Here is a 16,701-nt window from a genome sequence, read left to right as displayed (position 1 = left end):
GCAGGAGGCTTAAGAAGGAAGGGTCTTCTTTTATGATAGAGCTGAGTGGACCTAACAGTTTTTGTTCTTTCCCTTCCCACCTTAGGCCTTCCTGGAATGGGGAGGCCCTACTCAGACTTTTCCCTGCCCCACTTGGCCGACTGCATTTGTTCTGGAGTAGACAAACCAGTGAGTCCCTGCTCTCCTGTTTCACTGGCCTTTGCCCTGGCAGTTATCAAACTAATGCCTCCTCCTCTCTCCTCCCCTGGCACTGCCTCCTGCCTCTGGCTCCACCCCACAGCCCTGGACACAGTACACAGAGCCCAGAGTTTGGGCTCCAAGGGAAACAAAAGGAACTGCCTGGATCCCCATGGCTATGGCCAGCACCTTCATACCAGGGCTGAACCCCCAGAACCCTCATTATATCCCAGGGTAAGACTTCTGCTTGTTTCTGGAAATAGGCATATAGGGATATGGGAATTGTGCCACTTAGATCTTGGAGGTCAAGTAGACATACTGGTATTTGGGAGGCCCAGGGCTGGGATATTTATGGTGTTTGATGGAAAAGGAAAAGGCAATAGTGGTAGCTGGGCCTGCCACAAAACTCTGTTGTTTTCTCTATGGTAACAGCGTAACAGCAAAGGGGAAGGGTTGAAAACCTAGAGAACTGAGAAATGCCTGCTCCAAATAGGCACACAGCTGAATCCAGAAAAAAAAATCAGGGCTTCAGAGGTCTCTGTGTCTATCTCTGGGGGTGATGGAGCAGAGGGAGACTGGAGGTGAGTCGGTGGGGGGGTCCTGTGCTACAGGTACACTGGACACTGCCCACTACTTCGGTTCAGCATGGGCCAGACCTATGGGCAGATGACTGGTCAGCTACTTCGAGGAGTTCCTGGCCTGGCCTGGCCCCCTGCCCATCGCACACTTCTGCCTCCCATCCGGCCTCCACCATCTCCTGAGGTTCCCAGAGGAAGACCACTTGTCAGGCGTGGACATGAAAGGCTCAGTTCCAGCATGATCCCAGGGTACACAGGTATGTATGTGTGGTCTGAATAGGTGTCCCTGTCCCAGAACATGTGCCCCAAACACTAATCGAAATCCTCCTTGCCCCCTCCCACCCAGGTTTTGTACCCCAGGCACAGTTCCTCTTTGCTAAGAACTGTAGCCAGGTCTGGGCTGAGGCTCTGAATGATTTCACTCAGTGGTCTGGGGAACAAAGGAGTCAAGAACTGCCGAAGGAAGCCAAGGAAGAAAAAGACATGGGGAAAGACCAAGAACCAAAGCCAGAGTCAGAGCTGGAGGCAGAGAAGGAGCTGGAGCCGGGGCAAGAGGCAGAACAAGTGAGACCAACAAGGCTGGAGAGAGTGCAGGGGGAGTTGGTAGTGTGACCAGGCCTAGGGGTGGCCATGAGTAGCATGACTCGGTACAGGGAGTATGGGCCTGACTGCCAGCTCCAGCTCCCAGGGAGCTTCTGGTAGAGCACAGGAGCTGAATTTGATGCCCTTATTTTTTCTCTATCAACTTCCCCTCACAAGGCTTCCCCCTATTCCATGGATGACAAAGATCCTCGCAAGTTCTTCGTGCCAGGTGAGAGGAAGTGGGTAATGATCAAAAGCATGGGGAGGCTCCCAGGAGGTCCTGACTCAGTATCCCCATCCCCCTAGGCTTCACTGGTTATGTGCCCCGGGCCCGCTTCCTCTTCGGCTCCAGCTTTCCTGTGCTCACCAACCGGGCACTGCAGGAATTTGGACAGATGTATTCAAGGGGCAGATCCCAGAAGGATCCCAAACATCTCCCCCCACTTTCTAGGACCTACCCTCAGAACCTGGGCCTGTTACCTAACTATGGGGGCTATGTGCCAGGTGAGGATAGCCCCAGAGGGAAGCTTCGGGGACCAGAGTATTTGTACGTGTGTGGCACGGGTGGAGGTGGTTTGGGGGGTTGGAACTAATAGATATGGAGGGGGGGCTTGGATCACGTGGTTCAGCTTACCACTGCGCAGAAAAGGAAACGGAGGTAGCCCACAGTGGAAGGTGGGACAAGATTTTGGAGGGCTTAGGCACTGGCTGAGAAATAAATGGCTTTTCCATGCCACCAGCTACAAGTGACAGACTGTCTTGTCCATATAGGGTATAAGTTCCAGTTCGGTCGCACGTATGGGCATCTCACCCATGATGCACTGGGCCTCAGCACCCTCCAGAAGCAGCTCCTGGTATAGGTACCTGGACTTCAGGTTCTGTCTTCCCTTTCTTCCTATCCCAGGCATCCTTTTGCAAGGAAGAGAGGTGGGCCGCAGGGTGGGGGGAGGCACAAAAAAAATGGTTTGGAGGCCGAGCACCTTTTTTATTAATAGGTGTAATAAATAAATAAATAAATACATAAACAGAAGTCTGGGCTCCTCCTCCCTCTTCTGACCACCAGGCACTGGCCACAGCCTATTTACATTTGGGGGCTTAGGGAGCTGGCCCCAATACTGTCACCCATCCTCCTCACCACCTGGCCTAGGGAACCCTGCAAATGGGCCTCTGGTCACCTCCCTCCATAGGGACATGCTTATCTGTACCTATGGAAGGGCCAGCCCAGATGGCCGGGGAAATCCTGGCAGCCCAGTGCTGCATCCCTTCCCTCCTTTTCGGGGTGGAGGTCTGGATGAGGTCACTGGGACAGTTAACAGGGAGTAATTAATACTGAGCACAGGGATGTATGGCCCCCAGCTCTTAGTCTGCTCTCTGTGGCCAAGCCAGAGGGCTTGGGAAGGGCTCTCAGGCTCTGAGTTGGGGGTTATGAGGGTCCCTGAGGCCACCAACATGCACAAGGCCTCAGTTTTGGCTGCTTCCAGGGGTTGGACTTGGAGTTGGGGTCAAGGTCACATAGGCCAGTGGCACCAGGCCGGTGTCGGGGCCGCGGCTGCAGCGCAGCCAGTCTCCTCCAGCTGGCCCCAGCACCCGGAGGATATCTCCCTTGTGGAAGCTCAGCTGTCCAGGGCCTGTGGCCAGATGATGGCACAGTGCCTTCACCTCGCTGGGGAAACAACAAATGGAGGTCAGAGAAACCCCATCCAAACCCAAACCCAGCCCCCCAATCCTGTCTCCCAGGGCTTACCATGGAGGCTTGGAGGGCAGAGCTGGAGAGGGTGGCTCCTGCAGGCTCTCCCTGGGCTCTGGCTCCCGGCGGGCACCCACTGTCTGTGCCACTAGCTGGAACATGGACTTGTCCAGGCTCAGCCAGTCAGAGGGTAGCCTAGAAGAGAGCAGCTAGAGCTCTGGCTCTGTCTGTACCCTGGCTTAGAGAGGGTCCCCAAATCCCTCCGTCTACACTATGGGATGCTGCTCACCTGTTTGCGGGCCGGGTCTCACGCTGAGCCTTTCGGGAGCCAAAGAGGTGGCCCCACTTGATGCCCCCAGGTGAAGGTTCTGAGGCTCCTTCCTCATTTTCTGCTGAGGGGGCAGTGGACCCTTCCCTCTCCCGGCTGCGCCTCAGCTCAGCCAGCACAGAATCAGGTGGGCTCCCCATCCAGAAGGGCCAGCCCCTATCCCGGCCAAGGGTCTCCTCAGGGGCAGGGCAGGCCTCCGCCCCCTCGACTACTCCCTCTCGAGGGGGTGGCCCCCCACTTCCTGACCCTTTCTTTTTCTCACTGCTGCTACTGCTGCCACCACGGGGGAACCTAGAGCACTCAGCTGAGCCATCGATGTAGACCTGGGAACTCTGCATGAGCTGGTACCACCAGCCGGCCTGCCCGCCTCGGGCCCACCTGCCACGCCCTGGGCCCCCAGCTGCCTCTGCCACCTCTTCTGTCTCCTCTTCCTCTTCATCCTCTCCACCTTCTGAGGCACCCACACCCTTCACCCGCTCCCCATGGACTGCCCTGTCCGTGTCTCCAGGGCCCTCCTGGCCCCGAGCCCGGGCCAGCTGCAATGTTGAGTGGGCGGAGAGCAGTAGGTCCTGGGACACCCGCAGCAGCTCCTTGTGCTGCCGCTGCTGCTGCCCACTTTGCAGCAGCCGGTGCTGGAACAGCAAGTCAAGGCTGAAGGGCAGCAGGGCCAGGGGCTGTAGCAGCAGCAGCAGCTCCTCAAAGAGGCTAGGGCACACAGTGTGTGCTGCACTCAGGAAGCCCCACGGCTGGTAGTGGGTCTGGATGATATCTAGGGGAGAAAGAGAGAGGCCTGAGCCACACAGAGAAGCACAGCCTGGCCTGGGGTGGGCCTTTGAGAAGCAGCCCTGGCAGAGCCACCGCATATGGCCACACAGGCTGCGTACTGTGCCCTCAGATGCACTCCAGTGGAAACGATGCCACCTCAAGTTGTGCAGGTCGCGACCTCCAAACCCTAAGTGGCAGCCCCAAGTTCAGAGTGGAGGTGTTGGGGTTCCTAGCCACCCTGACTTCCACACTGCCTGAGTATCCTGCTGACTCCAAGGCTCTAACACAAGTAGAAGCTGGGGGAAGTTTTGGGCAGAAGCCCCGGCTTTGAGGATGAAAGTTTGTGGGGTTCCCTCCCCACCTCTAGAATCTGTAAAGAGCTGTGCCTCCCTCTTTGAGTCTCTGAGGTCTGGCCTATATTGAGTTTGCAAGAGAGAACAGTGTTCTGGGCATTACCTTCGTGGTTATAGAGGTGGTTAAACCAGAACTCCAGGGACCGGATGCTGTAGGGAAATAGGTGAAGAGAGTTGAATCTTGTGTGGGTATAGCCAGATGATAAGGTACAAAGGAGATGGACATCAGGTCAGACATAGAGCAGAGGTATAGGCTGAACACCCCCCTTCTATGGCTACCTGGTTCATTTCATGTAATCTAGTTCTGGAAAGTCAGCGGGGACGTTGGGAGGGGGTGAACATGTGATTCACAAGCCAATTTCTTCCCTCTAGAAAGGAGTTGGCTTGCATAGGACCCAAGAAGTCAGGGCAGCTACTGAGTGAGAGTACAGGGTACACATCCCCAAGGGGATGGCCTGGGCCCATACTTGAGAAAGAAAGATACTAGGATGTGGATCTCAAGATGGATTTACGGGCAGGCAGGATTTGGAAGTAGTGCTGGAATGGAGTGGATCAAAGTTTACAATATCCAAAGAACCAGATTAATTTCCAAATAAGCCAGATTATGGATTAAAAACCAGATTAAAAGCAAATGACCATGTTGGTGATCAGTGCCAGGGGGTTGTGGGTGTGGTGGGAAACCAGTGACCTACTGAGAGAGGCTATAGCTAGATGGGAGTGGTGAGGGAAGGAGGAAGGTGAGCCTGAGCCCTGGCCACAGATCCTGTGGATCCACCTGACTGTCTCAGTCGAGGGAGTTGGTTCCTCAGAAGTGGCGGAGCCTAGGGGAGAGGGCTGGTGGTTTGCAGCTCTTGTTGCCCCACACACTCACTTGAGCAGGCCAAGAATGAAGGCGTTGAAACGCATGGTGTGACTGGTGAGCTCTGGGAATTGGCTGACTTTGTTGTAGAGGCCATGCAGGACCTTGGTAGACGGGCCTGAGAGGAAGCCAGAGTTAGCAGTCACATGTCCAGTCTCTGGAACCTTAATCTCAGCCTGGAGTCCCCATCTTGCCACCCAGCACTTACCCAGCTGTGTGGAAGCCTCAACCACACTCCACGGCATGTTCTTACGTTGCCCAATGATGACATCTAGCACAAAGGCCTTGAGCCCATCCTCCAGCACAGCCTGGACCGCAGGGCACAAGTACTTCAGAACCAGGTGGCCCACATTGGGGCTCACAGAACTATTCCCCAGCTTTGCCTGTGGATGCAGTAGACAAGTACAGAGAATCATTTGAGGCCTGACCTTGGTCCTTTCTGACTCTCTTAGGCCTGAGCATGCTTCTCTTGAGATCCCCATCCCGAAGCTCCCAACTCTGGGTTCTTGGTGCAAGAGAGCAGGAGGAAGTGGTCGCACAGAATGGGTGAGGGTCAGCCGGGTAGAGCTCAGCTCTTCAGTTTCTTGCCTACCTTCACCCCAGGATCCCGGCTTGTGCCAAAATGGGCCACAATGAGGTCCACAGCAGTGTTAACTGCTTTCACCAGCCCTGCAAGTAAGAATTTGATGTGTGACAGGTTCCTAAGCAAGTCCCTGGGCAACGTGGCTGAAACGGAGCCCTCTGTGGAGAGAGGGAGGGGCTTCCACTCTTTCTCTCTGTCTCTGCACACGGATCTCAGTCTCACCGAGGACCAGTCCCTGGCCCCTTCTTGTTTTTGCCCAGTTCTCAAGCCCTGCACTGCTTTCACCACCAGTGGATCCATCTCACCAACTGCATCTTCAAGACCTTCTTACTCCATATCCTAGATCAATCTAACTATTCATCTTCTCTGCTATGAGAAACCAGGCTAGTGGCTGCTGGAGAAAGTCCGGGGCCACTCATAACAGTGATCGACAAGGGCACTTCTTGGATGTGTGTCTCGTGGTACGCTCTGCTATCCTTTCACATTGCCAAATCTTTACCCCTCTTCTCAAGCCCTTGATTCTACTTCACCTAGAGAACAGAGGTGACTGGTCATGAATTCCACATCCCTGTCCATCCAAAAGACCTAACTACATTCTACCTAACCTCCCCCAGGGCCCACTCACTCTCCATCTTGTTCAAGGTTCTTCCCTCTTCCTAGGTTTGAATCTCCCACTCTTCCTCTGCAAGGGACCTTAGCTTCATCTTTATTCCTTCTCACAGGCTCCTTCCCTTCAGCCCACAATGATGTTCAGTTCTTTTTGCATCATCTCATTGAAGCAGCTCTCTTAGTCCAGTGGTCCCTTATTTGCTAAATAGCTTAGTAGATGTCACCATTATGCTTACCGAAGCTGTTAGTCCCTGTAGTACTTGAACTGTCCCCAAGAGCACATGGCCATTTATTTATGGCAAAGTCTCCCTCACTATACGTAGCTCTCCAAGGCAAGAGACTGAAGCCCGATTCTTAAGCATCTGATAAATGACCCTTGCGTGCTCATGCACACACACCATACACAATACACAGACTTCTACCTCTTGCCCCAATTCCTGTGCTAATTCTTTCCTAGCATGTGGAGTTCTAACATAGGGAAATAATCTGGAAGACTAGACAGTAGGGCAATGGGCACAAATAGGCACTGACAACAGAATTCCTGGCCTGAGCTGGGGGTAATATTCACCTTTTTTCTGAAGTAGGTCAATGGAAATGGCCTCTGAGTTGCCATCTGGGGACAGACAAAACTCAGCTGGAGGCTTCTCAGTCAAGGAAAAGGGGTCTTGGAAGTCAGGGCAGGTCAGTGGTAATGGCTTTACTACTTGACCTGCAAAGAAGAGAAAAATCAGTCTCAAGCAACTCTCCTAAGAGTTGCAGCTGGGTTCTGTGTTCCTTTGGGGACTGACCCCTTCTCCAGCCCTGCCAAGCTGTGGTAGAGCCTGCTCTGGGTATACTGGGGACCTGGGCCACACACCATTCATCCTGCAGTTCAGATGGCCAGCAGCACTGAAGGAGCCAGGGAATTCAAAGATGGGGTTCCTTCGGGCCAGTCGAGCTTCCTGCGGCCTTCGGTCTAGGCTCCCTGACAATCCAGGTGGCCCTAGTGGGTTCTTCCTCCTGTATTCCCGCCACTTGAGTGCTTGAGGGGACAGGTGGTTGGCTGAAAGCAGAACAGATTAGCAGAAGAGACAGACAAGAGTTAGCAGGAGATAGCACTTCATATCCACCCAGTGGGCCCATATAAAATATGAGGGCTGGGTGTGTGTGTGGATATTATCCATAGATAATATGGGGAAGGACCCCATATTAACCCCCCCCCATTATTTAACCCCTGACCCCAGGCTGGAGTATAAGAAACCATTCAAAGGGGAGGTAAAGATGCTTGGGGTGGGGGTTAAAGCTCATACCATTATTGGGCCTGGAGGCCATGCTGCCCTCACCACCTCCCCGGGCTAGACTTTCTGCTCGACTGAGGCTAGATCTCCAGGAGCCCAGAGGAGGCAAACTTCCTGTTCCATGGAGACGGTACTCAGCCAAGGTCAGTATCTTCTGATCCTCCTTCTGTGGCTGCTGCGAGGTGGCAGGCCGGGCAACAGGAGGACAGGAGTGGCTCCATGGGGGTGAGCTTTCTGTGGCTGTGGCCTGCTCTGGAGGAGGGGAGCACGAGGTGGAAGCAGAAGAATCGGTGCTGGGCCCAAAGGGGCCAGCACTGCGGATGGGGGAGTAGCTACCCAGGGGTGACGGCCGTGAGGTTTCTAGCTCAGGACCAGCTTTCCTGGCACCTCTGTTGGTGGGTGCCTGTGACTCCCCTGCGGGAGCTAAGGCTGGAACTTGAGCAGTGGGGGCAGCCAGTGGGGCAGGCTGCTGTGCACGGCCACAACCAGAGAGGCTGTAGAGCTGGGAAAGGCTGTGGAGGGCTCGGGCCTTGGCCAACTGCTTGGGGAAGTGGTGCTGGAACACGAAGGGCTGGATGGGCAGCGTGGTAGGCCTCTGCTCCTTGCTGTAGCGAAGGACTGGTCGGCTCTCAGCACCACCTCCTGTGGCAACAGTGATGGAGGAGGAATCAGACAGATATGCCCTGAGACCCCCATGAGAGGAAGCAAAGAAGCAGACAGATGATGCTCACTGGGGAGAGGGGAAGAGACAGACAGGACCTGAATTGTAGGAATTGAATGGGGTAGGGGTAATCCAAGTTTGGGAATTTGACAATGCCCCTCCCATCTTTTGTAAAACTTTCCCTATTGTCTTTATGATAACTGAACTCTCTTGTACTCTTGGCTATTCACCCCTTCTTCATTTTCTTAACTTCAAGGGTGAATATATCTTAAGGCTCCATTCTTTGATCTCCCTTTACACATTCTCCCCTGCTTTGTTCAAGTTCAGACATTCATACACATGACTCCTGAACCTTCAGCTTTAGCCCCAACCTTCCCCTTGATCTCTGGATCATTCTGCTTTAGGATTCTGCTTTCACGTATTTTTTATTTTATTTTATTTTATTTGAGAGAGAGAGAGAGAGAGAGAGAGAGAGAGAGAGAGAGAGAAGCAGAGGGAGAGACAGAATCTTAAGCAGGCTCCACTCTCAGCACTAAGCTGAAATCAAGAGTTGGATGCTCAACCAACTGAGCCACCTAGGTGCCCCAAAGATTCTGCTTTCACTTAATAATTGCTATTTTAAAACAGTTCATCTCTCGCCTTTCTCCTGATGACTTTCATTTCAGTCAATGGCAGAAACACCATTTCCTTTGTTTCGGAAGCCTAAAGAGTTGGAGTCAGAGTCACATGATCTTCAGGGTAAGATATTTACTTCAAGCTTTTGCTCATCATCACCTTTCTCCGCTAAAGCTGACTCATTTCATTCTTAAGCAAATCTAACCATAATATTTCCTTATTTGCAGCTGGGATCAGACTCCTGTCACCCCTATCCACCCCATTCCCACTTTTTCATAATCCTGGCATTGGAGCCTCACAGTCTTTATTTGCTCCCTCTACACAGAACGGTGGTCTCCAAGACTGATCCTCTCCTGTTCTTTCAGCCAATCTTCACGTCAGCGTCTCTCAAGACATAGGGCTCCGAACTAAACACAGAACTCCAGGATACTGTATAGCCTGATGGTCTTTGTGTGTGTGTGAGCTACGCTTCTAATAAAACACTGCGTATACTGTAAACATCTGGATGAACACAAGGTGGCGCTACAAGCACCTACAAAGCCTAAACCCCTGGGTGTGGCTCGCTAGCACAACTCTGGCCGCACAAGTCTGTGAGATAGGAATTAATATCCTTACCTGACAGATCAGGGTATTGGAAATTTAGAGATTAAGTCATTTGCCCAAGGTCATACAACTAGAAAGTGGCAGAGGTAGAACTCTGCCTAAGCCAGAGTCTGATTTAGGGGCTAACGTTCTCTTTATCACATTGCACTACACATGAAATGGTAGCCCTCATCTTTTCCCATTTATTTATTACTTCAGTGAGTCTTAAGGGGACAGTGATCACAACCCCATGGTGGGGGGGGGGGGGGGTTAGAATCATTCCTAAGGGACGTGTTCAAAATGTACCCTCTAGTAGTCATCCCCAATCTGTGCTAAGAGCAACCTTTGTCATTCTCCCTTTGCTTACTGTGCTCCAGCCACACTTCCTGCTGTCGTTAAACATGCCTAGTTCATTAACATCTCAGGGTCTTTTGCACTTGCTGTTCTGCCCCAAATCTTCTCATCATTCAGGCATCAGCTCAAACATCACTTTCTCAGTGGCGACCACCCCAGTCACAAGTCACACTCTATCTCATTATCCTGTTTTATTTTCTTTTTAACATTTAATCACTATCAGAAAGTAATCTCATTTGTTTATTGTCTATTACTCCTCATGAGGGCTCCAAAAAAGCAGGGTTTCTGAATTGTTCATTGATGTATCCCCAGTGCCTAGAATAGAGCCAGGTATGTAGTAGGTACTGAATGAATATTTGTTAAATGAATGAATCCCCACTGTCTCCCTTGGTTCAGTCTAGTCTCACTGCATCCAGATCTTCTTACATAAATCAGACTGCTTCCTAAAATACCAATTTTATCCCATGGCCCTACTGCCCACAGAATAAAGTCTAATCTTCTCAAACAGGTGTCCATACCTGCCACCAATTAGGCTGCTCTCCCCTCAAACTTCCACACCTGCCATTCTCATTGACACCACTCTCCCCACTCTGTCCCCAACTTTAAGCACACAGCTTTCCCTCCTGGGAATGCCTCCCTCCTTTCCATTTATTTAAATATCAAATTTCAAGGCTGAATGGACCCTGGTTATCAGATTAGGTATTCCCAACCCCAGCTTTATTATACCCCCTATATGAAGTATGTTTGTATTAGACTGTTTATTTCTACTCTTTAAAAATCCTCCCTAAGTCCCCAGGATAGGATTTGAGGCAGGGAAGTAAGCTCAGAGAAGAAGGAGGAGCCTAACCTGGGGAGTGGGTCTCAGTTATGTCCCCAGGGAAAACAGACTAAGGCTTCACATTTTTCTACGTGACAGCTCTTAAAAAAACTGGAGTCAGGGGCGCCTGGGTGGCACAGTCGGTTAAGCGTCCGACTTCAGCCAGGTCACGATCTCGCGGTCTGTGAGTTCGAGCCCCGCGTCAGGCTCTGGGCTGATGGCTCAGAGCCTGGAGCCTGTTTCCGATTCTGTGTCTCCCTCTCTCTCTGCCCCTCCCCCATTCATGCTCTGTCTCTCTCTGTCCCCAAAAAAACAAAATAAAACGTTGAAAAAAAATTTTTTAAAAAAAAATAAAAAATAAATAAAAAAAAGAAAACTGGAGTCAGAGACCACGTTCATCCAAGTCTGCTGTTCTATAGGTGACATAGTCCCAGTCCCTCAGTTCCTTCTTAAAATGAAGCACCTAGAACTTCCAGGTGAGCACTAACTGGTGCAGGGAGTAGAGGACTATCAGCTTCTCCCTTCTGGAGTCTATCAATGAATCCAGTCATTTTAACTTTTGGAAGGAAGCCCTTCCAAACTGCTGACTCATTCTGAGTTTGCTATCAGTTAAATATCCCAAATCAACAGAAGTACATACAGCTCACCTGTCAAACTTCACATTGTTCCCTGCTTTTTAAATTTTGTTCTTTCCAGACTTGGTAAGATCTTTTTGAATCCTGACTCTGCTGCTCAGGATCTCAAAGAGATCTCTGCTTCTTTTGTTATTCATGAATTCTTTTGAATAGTCACTCATAGCAAAGAATCGAGAGAAGAGACCTGTGGTAAGTCACTGGAGACTTATGGAACAGAACAGCATCTCTATATGAAAAGTCTTACCTGATAACAAAACAAACAACACTTTTAATGCATCTCTGACCAGGATTGGTCTTGCCCTAAGAATGTCAGCCACAACATCCCCTGTGCCTAGAGACACCTGCCAGACAGTACAGTCTTAGAAGGGAGTAGGTTCCAAGGGACTCTGGCCAATCTCTGCTGTTTCTGACCCCCCTCTTCCCTAGAGACCTCCCTTTCCATCCCACCCCAAGAACAGCTCCTTTGTGTATGTTTAGGAGTGTGAAGTCTTCTGATGGGCTGTGATCTCCCTAACAGCAGAGATAAAACCATTTATGTTTTTTTAACCCATTTCCTTTGAGAAGCCAAGGGACCCCAACCTGAGGCCACAGCACAGCACATTCCCCTTTATCTCCCTTTCCCCTGCTTTATCTCCTCTTTCTTTCCAAACCCTCTGAGATCTGGCTTCCACCCTCACTGCTCCCAAATGTTGCTTTCTGGATTCTTTAGCCTTAATGTTAGCAATTTCACTTCAAATTTTGTTGAACTCTTTTTGAAATTTTCTCCTCATTTAGTGCATGTACCTTCACTCTCCCCTGGTTTTCCTCTAATATCCTAATTCTTCTCAGTCTCCTTGGGATGTTGCTCTGCTCACCCTTAAATCATTGTATCCTCAGGGCTCTCTGTCCTTGTTCCTTTTATAACTCCACACATTCTCCCTGGATACTCTCATCCACTCAAAGCTTCAACTACCTCTTTTTTTAAAAGTTATTTTTAAAAATTTAATTTAATTTTATATGTTTTTAATTTTTTCTTTAAATCCAAGTTAGTTAACATATAGTGTAATAATGGTTTCAGGAACATAATTTAGTGAATCATCACTTCCATATGACACCCAGTGCTCATCCCAACAAGTGCCCTCTTAATGCCCGACACACATTTAACTCATTCCCCTACCCACCTCCCCTCAGCAACCCTCAGTTTGTTTTCTGTATTTAAGAGTCTCTTATGGTTTGCCTTCTCTCTGTTTTTATCTTAATTTTCCTTTCTTCCCCTTTGTTCATCTGTTTTGTTTCTTAAATTCCACATATGCAACTACCTTTTTTATTCTGACGACTCTGATCATAGCCATCCCCTGACTCCCAGGATATCCTTTCCAACCTACCTTCCACCCAAACAACCAGTGATCTTTCTAAAACGCAAATGAAAACATGCTACTAAGCTGTTAAAAACAAACAAAATGTGGGGCGCCTGGGTGGCGCAGTCGGTTAAGCGTCCGACTTCAGCCAGGTCAGGATCTCGCGGACTTCAGCCAGGTCAGGATCTCGCGGTCCGTGAGTTCGAGCCCCGCATCGGGCTCTGGGCTGATGGCTCGGAGCCTGGAGCCTGTTTCCGATTCTGTGTCTCCCTCTCTCTCTGCCCCTCCCCCGTTCATGCTCTGTCTCTCTCTGTCCCAAAAATAAATAAATGTTGAAAAAAAAATTAAAAAACAAACAAACAAACAAAATGCCACTTCCCTGATTAAATCCTTCAAAAGTTCCATCCACACCCCACCATGGCTATACCAAATTATTTGCAATTTCTGGAAAGCATCAAGTTATTTTGCACCTTTGTAGTTTTATACAGACTACTGTATGAATCTAGAATGTTCTTTCAAGTCTCCACAAAGCCTATTCCTAATCATCCTTCTAGACTGGTTTTAAATATAAATTATGTTAGCAGTCCTTTTCTGACATGTTAGTCTGGATAGCCCTCTCATAGACCAGTACCATACTGTCATCTCTGTGTTTTAATTATGTTTCCTTTTCTGTTTTCATCCTTAGTCCATATTCTTTGAGGGCGGAGACTGTCCCTCATATCTATCACCAGCATTTAACACAGAGCCTTTATAAAATATTTAAATGTAATAAAATAAATAGGAAAAGAGAGGACCCAGGAGGCTTTAAAGGTCTAGCGACTGGTTTCAGACTCTTTGATGAGTGGCAACAATCACTGATCAAAGAATGGACTTCACTGACACCCAGTATGGTCTGCCTATTGGACATATCCCTTAAGCACTGTAAATTCCTAAATGTCCAAAACTAAACTCGTGCCTTATCCCTTTTCTTATAAATCTACTTTAGTGTTTGAGGTCTCTATCCACGTACCCTCATCTTTCCAGTCATCCAGGCTTACAATCACAATCTTCTGTGTTACTTCCTTTCCCAATATATCAATTTCTAAATCCTGACTTTATCTCCTTAGTGTATTTGTTTATCCTCTATCCCTCCTTCCCCCGGTGACAACTGTAGGACATGACCTGGACTGGAAAGATTAATCTAGGCCGAGGAACCTTTAGTGGTTATGGATGGGTGGTTGTCAGGGCCCTATCACTGAGGAAGCCATGCATATATCTTCATATTCTCCAGCTAGGTTCCTTACCGTCAGCTCTAGCTCTTGCATCCTTCTGTGTATGGCTGTTGGCTGGGCTCCCTGGGAGAGCAGGCCCTGGATCCATCAGCTGGGCCAGGGGGCCTTGCCCAGCAGCTCTGAGGCCAGTAGGTGGCATCTCATTGGACTGGGGGCCCTGACAGACCTGGGTGGACCAGGGCTCTGGGCCAACTAGGTCCATGCCTGGCCCCGAAGGCATGGGTGGTAGGCTATGGCTACAGCGAACGCCCTCATCCAGTGGGCCCACCCTATCTTGTTGGGCTTCTTGGATGGGTGAGAACTCCTGGGAGGAGTCTCCGATGCTCAGTCGAAGTGGCGGAGAGCCAGAGCCTGCAGCTTTCTTCCGGCCTTTGGCGAGCTCGGCGAAGGAGGTGACCCGCCTAGGCGGGGAGCCAGGCCCAGCGAGGGCTGTAGGACCCTCACTCAGGCGCACTGGGCAACTCAACATGCGTTCCAGTGAGCCCAGGCGGACAGGAGGGCTGCGCGCCAGTGTGCGATCACAGCTTCGAGAGCGCTGGCGTCCAGTGCTAAGGTTGGGGGGTGAAGTGTTAGTGTACACTTGCCCCTCGATCACAGCGGGGCCCACAGGAGCTGCTGCTTCCACTGAGGAACCCACTGCTTCTTGCTCCTCTGGCTGGACTTCTGGCCTCTGGAATAGGTAATACTCAGAGGGCTGGCTGGGGCCAGGGTCTGGACCAGGGCCTGGTGCCGGGCTTATCTTGGTGTGTTCCTCAGAGCAGCTGGTGATGGAAGAGCCAGCTGGGCTTGGGGATGACTGGGAGGACAGGTCACAGGTGACAAGTTTATAGTAATTCTGTGTGGCCACAACAAGACGGGCCTGGCTCTGGAAGCAGGCTGTGAGGTCAGCCACAGCTGGGCAGGGCTCACAGTGTGGGCGGTAGGAGTTGCAGTTGGCATCGAGCTCAGGAGACGAGGCATGAGGACAGCCATAGCTCCCCTCCCTTCCCCCACTGTCGGGGTGGTGGGACTCACAAGACATCTTAGACTCAGCTGGGGAGGGCTGCAGGTCCAGGTAGAAGGCGCCAGGGTCTGAGTGGCTGCAGAAGGAAGAGTTGCTGCAAGACTGTGGGGCGGAGTTGAGATTGGCACGGGAGTTGCCATGCATCTTGTTGTAGAGGGTGCTGAAGGTGACCAGCACACCGTCTGAGCTGTTGCAGGAGGAGTCACTCACATAGCCCATGGACTGGTCAGCCGCCTCAGACTGACTGGATGTGCTACTGCAGCGGCAGTGCTGAGGTCCTGAGCCTGAGCATCTTGGGTTCCTTGGGGATTCATCTGAACTGAGTTTCCATTCGTGATCAAAGGAAAAGCCAGAGGTATCACTGGCTCCACCCCCACTGCCACTCCCACCAGGCCCCCCACACTCATCCAGTTCCATGGTCTCCGCTTCCAGTTCTGGCCGGCAGCAGTGGCTGGTGCTGCACTGCTGGGTATCCAAGGTGGCCACTGGCTCCTGCTCCTGCCCTTCCACTACTCCAGCCCGACTACGTGTTGCCCCCCATGGCCTGCTCACTCTAGGGCCAGGTGGTGGCAGCTGGAAAGGGGACAGATGTAAGGTGGGCTGACCAGCCCCATGCAGGTGGAAGGACTGCTGGGTGGCACTATCACCAGTGCTGTCATCATATAGGTCACCAAGTCCTGGCTCAGCCACACCTTCCTGTAGCAGGAAGGGATTGTGTCGTTTAGGGGCCCCGGGGCCTCTTCCATCCCGTACCCTACTCTTCGTGCTGTCTGCAGACCGCGCAGATCCCCCCGGAGCAGAGTGCAGACTGTTGTATAGCAGCGAGTCAGCTTGTCCTAGGTCTTGATCAGGCTGGGTGATGCCCAGCTCAGGTGGGCAGAAGGGATTGGATCTTGTGCTCCCACTACCCCCACCTGCCCCTCCACAGCACTGTCTGTCTGGGACTTGACAATGCACCAGGGGGATGTGGTGGACGATGAGGGTCTCTCCAGTCAGCTTTGGGGGACTATCCATTCTGGAAATTTCGAACAAGGGCATCAACAGCACCAGACACTGCCCCCGGAGCCCAGTGGGGCAGAACACATTTCATCAGGAGAGCTTGGCACCTGGAGAGAGAGGGAAAGAAAGGGAACCTAATGTCACCTCCCTGGAAGTCAGGGACATGCCCTTCCCATAGCATTTTCAGGTGGAGAAGAGCCCAAGCGGAGAAAAGATTCAGAGTCAAGATGGAGCTTGATAACACAGCCCAATAGGGCAGGGGTACCCCACCATACTCTGGACTGCACAGGCCCAGCTCTTGAGCACCCCCTTCATTTTAAGTTGGCCATGCATCCACTTGTGACCAAAGGCAGAGCCCCTTTTAATGCCACATACGAAAATCTCGGGGTTCTCAAGGGCAACACTTTCTCGTTTTCTTTCAAGGATGTGGTCTTAGCAGTAAATGATGACTAGTCCTGAGTACAGAAAAGTATGAGTAGTGACATAACTAAGAAAAATCATCTAGGATGACTGAAAGGGTGCTCAGCACTAAGGGGGATACAGAGATGACTTAGTCACAGTTACAGCTTGCAAGCTTTCAGATAAGGGGAAAATCATGAATACTATATTATGTACTCACAGCAGTAAGC

The 16,701-nt window shown here is 51.1% G+C and overlaps 2 protein-coding genes across 6 annotated transcripts in view; one reads left to right on the top strand and one right to left on the bottom strand.

The window, feature by feature from the left end:
- The first annotated feature begins 262 nt into the window (after positions 1–262).
- FAM166B (family with sequence similarity 166 member B) lies at positions 263–2,367 on the top strand. Of its 2 annotated transcripts, none has more exons than XM_043566269.1 (6): positions 263–411; positions 789–1,012; positions 1,102–1,319; positions 1,515–1,566; positions 1,789–1,841; positions 2,109–2,367. In XM_043566269.1, the coding sequence occupies exons 1-6, from the start codon at positions 350–352 to the stop codon at positions 2,343–2,345; spliced, it is 846 nt and encodes a 281-aa protein (XP_043422204.1). In that variant the 5' UTR covers positions 263–349; the 3' UTR covers positions 2,346–2,367. The 2 variants fall into 2 exon arrangements, with proteins under 2 accessions (XP_043422204.1, XP_043422205.1); XM_043566270.1 differs by having other exon boundaries at positions 267–411; positions 1,644–1,841.
- RUSC2 (RUN and SH3 domain containing 2) overlaps positions 2,302–16,701 on the bottom strand; it is a 67,846-nt gene continuing 53,446 nt past the window's right edge. For 3 of the 4 annotated variants that reach the window (XM_043566265.1, XM_043566266.1, XM_043566267.1), the window contains exons 2-12: positions 14,083–16,179; positions 7,811–8,440; positions 7,378–7,563; positions 7,090–7,230; positions 5,922–5,998; positions 5,538–5,712; positions 5,342–5,447; positions 4,574–4,620; positions 3,314–4,121; positions 3,082–3,219; positions 2,302–3,000 (exon numbers count right to left, since the gene is read on the bottom strand). In XM_043566265.1, the coding sequence (XP_043422200.1) occupies positions 2,799–3,000; positions 3,082–3,219; positions 3,314–4,121; positions 4,574–4,620; positions 5,342–5,447; positions 5,538–5,712; positions 5,922–5,998; positions 7,090–7,230; positions 7,378–7,563; positions 7,811–8,440; positions 14,083–16,111 (4,539 nt within the window). In that variant the 5' untranslated portion in view covers positions 16,112–16,179 and the 3' untranslated portion in view covers positions 2,302–2,798. The remainder of the gene's footprint in view (positions 3,001–3,081; positions 3,220–3,313; positions 4,122–4,573; positions 4,621–5,341; positions 5,448–5,537; positions 5,713–5,921; positions 5,999–7,089; positions 7,231–7,377; positions 7,564–7,810; positions 8,441–14,082; positions 16,180–16,701) is intronic. The other variant, XM_043566268.1, reaches the window with a different exon arrangement.

This window comes from Prionailurus bengalensis, chromosome D4, assembly GCF_016509475.1.
Source record: "Prionailurus bengalensis isolate Pbe53 chromosome D4, Fcat_Pben_1.1_paternal_pri, whole genome shotgun sequence".
Classification (NCBI taxonomy): domain Eukaryota; kingdom Metazoa; phylum Chordata; class Mammalia; order Carnivora; family Felidae; genus Prionailurus; species Prionailurus bengalensis.
Note: the sequence above shows the minus strand (reverse complement) of the source record. Positions and strands in the feature narration are given on the sequence as shown.

Excerpts from the sequence above, each read along its gene's own strand:
- FAM166B (XM_043566269.1), top strand. The coding sequence starts at position 350 with ATGGCTATGGCCAGCACCTTCATACCAGGGCTGAACCCCCAGAACCCT. Across the intron at positions 1,013-1,101 it reads CATGATCCCAGGGTACACAG|GTTTTGTACCCCAGGCACAG; the intron begins GTATGTATGTGT and ends CCTCCCACCCAG. Across the intron at positions 1,567-1,788 it reads TCGCAAGTTCTTCGTGCCAG|GACCTACCCTCAGAACCTGG; the intron begins GTGAGAGGAAGT and ends CCCACTTTCTAG.